This window comes from Ptiloglossa arizonensis, chromosome 7 (assembly GCF_051014685.1).
Source record: "Ptiloglossa arizonensis isolate GNS036 chromosome 7, iyPtiAriz1_principal, whole genome shotgun sequence".
Classification (NCBI taxonomy): domain Eukaryota; kingdom Metazoa; phylum Arthropoda; class Insecta; order Hymenoptera; family Colletidae; genus Ptiloglossa; species Ptiloglossa arizonensis.
This window is the reverse complement of record NC_135054.1, coordinates 12,694,380-12,702,572: the sequence shown is the minus strand read 5'-3', so window position 1 is coordinate 12,702,572 and position 8,193 is coordinate 12,694,380. Positions and strand designations below refer to the sequence as shown.

The 8,193-nt window shown below is 34.7% G+C and overlaps 1 protein-coding gene across 1 annotated transcript in view; it reads right to left on the bottom strand.

Annotated features, from left to right (window-relative positions):
- The window catches only part of LOC143149485 (uncharacterized), a 189,057-nt gene that overhangs the window by 15,762 nt on the left and 165,102 nt on the right, over nucleotides 1–8,193 (bottom strand). Inside the window, exon 7 of the mRNA XM_076316896.1 lies at nucleotides 63–256. Within this exon, the coding sequence (XP_076173011.1) occupies nucleotides 63–256 (194 nt within the window). The remainder of the gene's footprint in view (nucleotides 1–62; nucleotides 257–8,193) is intronic.

The following is an 8,193-nucleotide window of genomic DNA, read 5'->3' as shown; positions in this document are numbered from 1 at the left end:
ATCAACGAACCATCGTCGTTGAGTAATACCCATGGTCGATTAAATGATTATTTTTTACTTACGTAATTGGTGAGGCCGGTTAAAGGAATTCCATTGGCAGCAAGGAGTATATCGCCAGGTTGTAGTTTGTTGGACAAGGCCGCAGGTTGTTGAGGAAACAGTCTTTTTACCCTAACTGGTCCGGCAGTTCCGCCACCGGAAACGCTCAAGCCGAGTCCTCGACTGCTTTTCTGCAACGTTACGCGAAACGTGCTCTCTGCAAATCATACAAAAAACGTACATTAGTTCCAAGAGAACTTCCCATGGAATCAAGAAATTTGTTTTTGAAACTTTCAGGTGAAAGGAGTGCTTCAAATTACTCAAGAGTTAAAGAAGTTGTAATTGCACTTTCTCGAAAAAGTACATTTTCTTAGGAAAGTTTACCGAGTACGTTCCATTCTATTCACAGAATGAATCCTCTTTGGATTATTTTGTTAAAAATGAGTACCATTTTTCACGAAATTACGAATTAAAGACAATTTTACCGATTTCATTCATTGGTGAAGTTTTATCGTCTTGTACGACTTAACTTTCAGCTTGATACAATCAGGAAAATTGGTACTTGTCGCTAGTACTTAACGAGGCCTTTTATCGTGTAATCTATCTATTTTTTAAACTATTTTTTTCATTTTTTTTTTAAAGATACTATAAACTCTTTAATTTCGACATTTTTCATGCATATACATATATTCAAGTTTTGGTAACATTTCTCCGAAATGAAAAAAAAAAATCGAAACGATTCTAATTAGTACGAGTTTCGTTATTATATTACCAATCATCGTCGATGTCTTCAAATCGCTATAAATTCGTTGTAACGGTTTAATTTTGGGAATTTCGACACAGGATTCGCAGGCACATTAGTCAAACCTTATTCTCCAAGAAAATGCAAAAATAACAAAAATAACAAAAATCGCTTTTTTTTAAATATCCACAGTTGAAGGCTCTCTTGAGAGCACATTCTTTAAACTGAGCGATTCGTCGAGTGTTCGGTATTTCTTCAATTATATTCGTTTATTTACATCGACCGGATTCGAGCCGGAGCGGAAAAAGTGAACGTTTGTTTACAGTGTACAGTTACAACCTTGTTGCGCAAATGTTTAGAACGTGTAAAAGGGAACGGTACTTTTTTCGTCGCATGAATTTTCCAAAATTATAACCGGTTTGTAATTTACGACGCCCGTTGGTGCAACGCACGGCTTGATACTCGAAATTGGGATAGGACACGAACAATTACTTTCTACTCGCTATTCTATGAAGTGTCACTGCACCAGCTGCATATTTCAGTCGTTACAGCAACTTTCACGGTGCACAACGTCACCCTGTTGGTCATAATTTTAAGTGGTCTCGCGGTGTAAAACTGTGCTTTCAAAACATGTACAGGGTGTTCCAGAACGAAATCGAGCAACGTTTTCAGTACACTTCGGAGATCATTCTGAATAAGAAGTAAACAAAATGGACCGATTTGTCTTCGTTCGGGAGATATGGAAGGTGAGACGATACGAAACGTAAATAATCGAAAGTATTCGAATCGCTTAACTTATAAGTATAAATGTCATAGCAGATACGTGTATTTGTTAAATCGTTCGTAATTTATTTTAAATGATGTGAGATTCTTTTTATATCGACTTGCACAATTTACTGAAAATTATCTTCTCGTGTTTCTGTTCGTGCAATAAAAGTGCATACAATTGCACTTTTTCAGGAAAGTACATTTTCTTAGGAAAACAATGAATTCTCGAAGGAATACCATTTTTCACGAAATTACGAATTAAAGACAATTTCATCGATTTTATTTATTAGTAACGTTCTATTGGTTTTCGATTTAAATACACACTCGACCTTTCACTTTTATCGATACAAAGTATAGAGACCACAGAAACGGACAGCTCGTCTCAATGAATATGGAAAATAGTCTTCTAACTGAACAATTACACGTCTCGGTATTTTTGTTTATACCTCGAAAACGAAAACGGATGGACCCATGGTCTATGTAACATTTCTTGTTCAAAATAATTTCCCATGTGTACTGACAAAGTTTGTCGGTAACATTCTGGAACACCCTATGTGTGCATATAAATACGACGTGGGTGACTAGCGACATAATTTACTTCAAAATTCTGTTTACTAGGGCATGTTTCGTTTCGTTTCGTTGTTTGTGAATTTTTCTAGTAGAGAAAGCTTGTTTCCGGAACTATCTTGCTCCGTTTGCTAAAAGTATTATATTTTTCCTTATGCGTCAGTTATTTTCACAATAATCTTGGCTCCAGTTTCAATTGAGTTACATAAATGTTCAAATCGTTACCATGAAATTCGATAAATTGTACAATAACATTATTAATTGTTTTAAAATTGATTTTTGATGTTGAATCGTACAACCGTATTCCCATTATATATATATTTTTTAAGCTTTAAATTTTTAAACAGTTTTTCAATTTTACAACGGACTCGTATCGTGATTTAAATTTTTATGCTGTTCACGACTAATTACTGTGTAATATATTCTGGTTTATACGTTTTAATGTTAAAATTTTGACACATTGCACTATAATATGAAAGTCTAGTTTGGATCACACGACGAAAGTAAACTAGGCGCAATTTTAATTAATTAATGAATTAAAATATTTTGAAATAGGTACAGAATTTCAATACAAAGAATTTCGAGTCACTTTCAAGCTTTCATCGTTGTTTATTTATCTCCTAAACATTCATTATCTGTACGAAATATACGATATGCTTAGAAAACATCTCGAGACAGAAATACTGGAGATTTAAAAACAGCAAAAATCAGAAGTTTATCACAAGTTAACAATTTACGAGTGTAGATGTTTTCGCTTGCCCGAATACGTTTGGACAACATCCAGAAAACTTTGAAAAAGTCCTGTTTGTTTTCCAACTCCTGAGTATTTTTGAACGTGTGCGTCACACTTCAAGTAAAATAGGGACTGAAGGCTAAACGTAATACATACAAGTATGTTTCATAACGGAATATACTTTGTAAATTCTCGTGTCTTGTTCTTACATCTGACAAACAATCCAATTTTTCAACGACCTGTGTACACAGCTTTATCATTTTTAATCTACACACTTTTGTTTACTTTCAGTTCACTCCTAGTACCACTCGAACGAAGTATCGCTTCTTAATCACGATCGTATTAAAAATAATTGTGCAACCCATTATAATCTACGTATAATTTATTTACGATACATTCGAAATACTTTACAAGGTAATTGGATGCAAATCATTGGTGAACTAATTGCAAAAACTAATTCCAAAGTAAAAGAAGCACGAGTAGTGTAAAGTATATTGTGTTACGTGTCGAGAAAGAAAAGGGAGGAATTAAAAATTGTTATACCATTGAATATTTTCACATTCCCTATACACGTCGGAAGCAAATAATTTTCTACCGAAAAAACAAGCTTTGATCCGTTTCCACGATTACAATCCCATAAACTTCGATCGAGCGCTGTGAAAGCCGGACTAACACGATTGTTAAAATTGGCCACCGTTACTGCGGTGACTGCAATTGGAACTCTTTTTTTTTTTTTTTTACTCGATGGCGGACTTAGCATGGTACGAGCACCAGTTCAAAATGAGTCGCCTTTTACCGGATATTGACTCGATACGGGCGACATATCGTGCGTATTGTTCACTTTGTTCGCTATTCAAATCGGACCCTCTCCTTGTCACGTTATTGTCCAGGATCGTACAGTGTCAATCTTTCCAAAAGAGTCGACTATTGTTAGAATTGTTTCGAAATCGTGAATTTCCTGAACGGGCTCGACGATGCTTCTGTAAACGCTTCGCGAGGTTTAAGAATCGATGTCGATGCGAATCACGATTAACATCGGTCGTTGCGCGCGATTTTTCTTAAAATTTAATTTTTTAAGAATACCGAATCTTAAAATTTGTACCGTAGATACACGTTAACATTCTCTATTCTTCTCATTCCTTTTTCCCAATTCTTTTCCAGAAAACTTCAAAGACTCTCGTTTTTCTTGGTAAAATTTAATTTTTTTTCTTAATATTAATTTTGAAGTAATTTTTGCAAAGCTCGTTTACACTGTTAATTATGAAATTTATACAGAATTAATTATATTCCTGTTTCTCTTATTATACTATATTACAATTGGCTAATATTGTATTTATTAATGTATGGTATCATAGATTATGTGACTTATAATCTAATGTTTCTTAAATTATAAATGTCAATTATATTGTAAAATGATTAGCAAATAAAAACTTATGTCTATACATAAGTGTCAAGTTTAGCTTAAAAAATATTTTTCAAGAATATTTCACATCTTTTAGAACAAATTTCTCACATTCTTTTTACAATTTATTCTTTTATATCGATGACATTGATATCATGTCGTTTGTATTATAATTACGCTGAAATGATACAATTTTACGTTTATATTGGTTCGTATTGATCATACCTCAATGTCAGTAATATTTAAAGTACAAAAATTTTTAAACTTTCTTTACAGACTTTGTCTCCTTTTTCAAAAATATAGCAATATAAACACTGCGACTAATTTTTCCTTTTTCGCATTTATGGTTAATGGTCTGATACGATTTTGCGAAATTAAACCATATAAGTATTCAATTTTAGTGGCACGCACTCGAAAGCGTCCAATTAGTGCAGCTAGAATACATAAGTACATATATGCAATGGCACGACTACCAATTCAAGCAAGTTCTACAAAACGGGCGAAACCACGAGTACTAATTCAGGGAAAACCCTAGAGTGCTTAACGAGAAGTCCAAGACGCAAATAGAAAAGCCTCTAGAGACGAATTAGTAGGAAATGTTTGTTTAAAATTTATGATCCACGAATTGAAGAACAGCCGAACGTACAATTTAATTTTCATACGTTTTCTGAGCGGAATTCCGAAGTATTCAAATTTAATATTGCGATTCAAATTCATGAATCTCGTTATCAGTTTCCCAGAGCTTGTTCGTCAATTAAACAGTTCTATCTATAGAATTAATTTTCCTTTCAATTATCCCTTCAGTGTTTCAAATATTAGATATAATATTTATTCATTTAATTACGATCGTTTCAAGTAGTTTTAAACGTAATTGTTTCAAGTATTACTCAATTGATTTGAATCGTTTCAAGGAAAGTATGAAATTTATTAAAACATCGAGCAGACTGCATTTACATTCAAAATTCTAATTAAAATGTGAGTGTGTATTTAATTTTTCTTATTATAATTTTTATATTTATTTTCAAACATAAAAAAGATAAACAATTTTTCATTGAAATCTTATACATTTCAGTCACTTAATACACAAAGTGATCTAAATCTGCTGTCAAATCTAACTATGCACGATAAAGTCAATATAATAGAAAAAGTATTCTAAAGAAAGATAGATATAATAAAGTAACGAACACTTACAAATATAAAGTTTGATAACGCAAATTGGACTCGATATAAAGGACAACACCGTCCCTGAGTACAGTTATTTTTGTTCTCGGATTGGAGCGGATTAAAGTTTAAGCTAAGGACGAAACACGAATACGCGGTCTGACATCAACGCCATGTTTCACTGTGAGTTGGAATATCAAATTTGAATTAAGCTGCAAGATCGATAATATTATTCAAGTGGTGGGACTGGGTAACCGTGTTATCGATGAAATTACCAGATCCAACAATTCTAAAACCGGAACTCAAGAGAGAAATGTCAAAGTTATCGATCCCCATAATCAATGGGGATTATATAGAAGGCAAAGACGAAATAAGCGAGCATACTGATTAAGCTCGACGAAATAACGATCTTGTTACGAAACTTGGAAAAAGCAGATCCATGTTTTCGAGACTCCTTCCAATTTATTTAACAGAGTGCATTTAGAATTGAATTCAACGATCAGAATTTCACTGGAAGGGTCAAATGGTGTTTTGTGTCCAATAACCGGAGTGTGTGGTGGTTAGTTTTGGATTTATAGTTCTTTCGAGTGTGCATGATCATCTAGCCACATTCCAAGTTACACTCGCAAACAAAATGTTTCGTTTCGGCAGGAGTATCATGTCCATCACTGGTAAACCGTTTGTTTTCGTGAACGAAGATAACAGTGTTGTTTCTCAGGTTGTCACTCGGGACCAAGTCGAGACGACTCGAGAGACAGAAATCGTGGCAACTTAAATAAAACAGTAGGTGTATTGGATTACACCTTCGTAAATCCTAGATTCTTTATCGATCCACGAGTCTCGAATGATACTTAATCCGAAGCGAAAAATAAGATGATTTTGAGCAACAATTTTTACATCTGATTCGTATTACAAGAGCAATATCACGTCAAAAAGAAACATCCGTCCCAAAGTTAATTATAACTTTAATTAAAGAGTCGGTCGAAGAGTCAGGTAGACCAATAAGTCATAGTTCATGTTCTTGAATGTACTTTTTAAAACTTAATGGCTAAGACCATCTTAGCTGATACAATCGACGATACTAAAAATGTACAGTGAATAACCAATTGTTAACCCGATGAAAAATGGTGAACCTTGCCGCAGAACTAATAACAACCCTGGAACGATCTTTCGGTTATGCAAATATAACCGTGTCGGTCGTGTCGCATTACGGGATTGCGTTTCAAACGATCGTGTTTGAATTTCCCAATGATTTCGAGTGTTCGTAATATCCGTGGTATCTCTACGAACGTTTAACGTGGCAAAGCAGCCACGGTTATTATGTATGTGTACGCTTGCCAGCTTTGATACGATATCGAAACTGACTTCCACTCCGCAGACGCTTCGATTTAGCCAGGATTAGAACTCTTGATCCCGTCCCGTGTTTAGTGGCCGTATAAACGTCCGGCGATGACACGAAGATTCCATCGGATTGTGCCTAACCGATTTAGCTGATAATCAGTGGTAATTAACCGGTGTTTGGTCCTAGAAATTGATTTGTGCGAGCAGGTACCTTCGAATTTTACTGCATCGTCGTCCGTCTCGTGTAAGCGGGACACGTTGCGAGAACGTAAACCGTTTGTATGCTTTGCACGGCAATCTCAGCAATGGATGTTGACGTGAATTCTGTTCTAATTAGATTGCCACGAGTTTGTCTTTCCACTTACAGCAGACGACGAATTTATTGCGGAAAAAGGTCCCGATTTATTTCACGAAGGAACGTACACCATCGACGAATCATCTCGATGGTGCTCCAGTGAAAATATGCTTTCGATCCTTTCGGGATGTAATATTTTTTCAATTTTATATAGAACACCGGTGAAAAATTCTTATTTGAAGAGTTGGTGGAAAGATGGTTGAAAATAAGAATCGGTGGACAGTGTCGACAAGTAACGGTTGGTAAACCGTCTCTGTTTATTGCTAAACTGAGTGGAATATTAGGAGAACACAGATAAAATATAATATGTAGGAATAAATTTAATTATATGAATATAAAGAAGGTGTCCTATTTAAATTGATACAATGGAATCGATTTCGTGAGTAATCAATCAAAAACAGAAAAAGTGTTATAGGTCATTCCAAGCTTAATTTCTTTTCTTTTTAAATCATAAATCTCTATTTTTTATTTCAGAATCTTCGGGTCAAAATATACATAATTTTCGTCCGAAATATTTTTCTATAGGTCCTCTATTTTTCAAACATTTATTTGTGTGCATATATAAATATGCATACGGTAAATAAATAATGACAGTTAACTTCGTTTCATAGTGATACATTCCGAATATAGTTCCCAGACACGTATACATTTTACCTTATTGTATAGAACTATGGAACGTGCGAGTGTACAAAGTTTCAGCACGCAACAGTTATTTGTAATATGCAAACAAAAATATGTTGCACTCTTGTTCCGTTTTCTTATTTCGTAGAATAAACTCGAGTACGTTCATGCTACCCACGGTTCCCTCACACGCATCGAAGCATCATTGTATAAGAAGTTTGCACCGAGTTAACTAGAATTCATGGGATGCCAGCTACCTACTTTTCGTCTTCCGAAAACGAAGATACGTGTTCTGGTGCAGCCTTTCTGCAAGGTTACTTATACCGAGTGCAATTTCTTACGTAATCCTCCGGTGCACTTGTTTATCGCGACGAAATTGGAACGTGACGTTTTTCCACTTATCAACTCGATAACAGATACCACGATTGTAAATATTAAGTGGAACGCCGTAGAAAACCACCAAG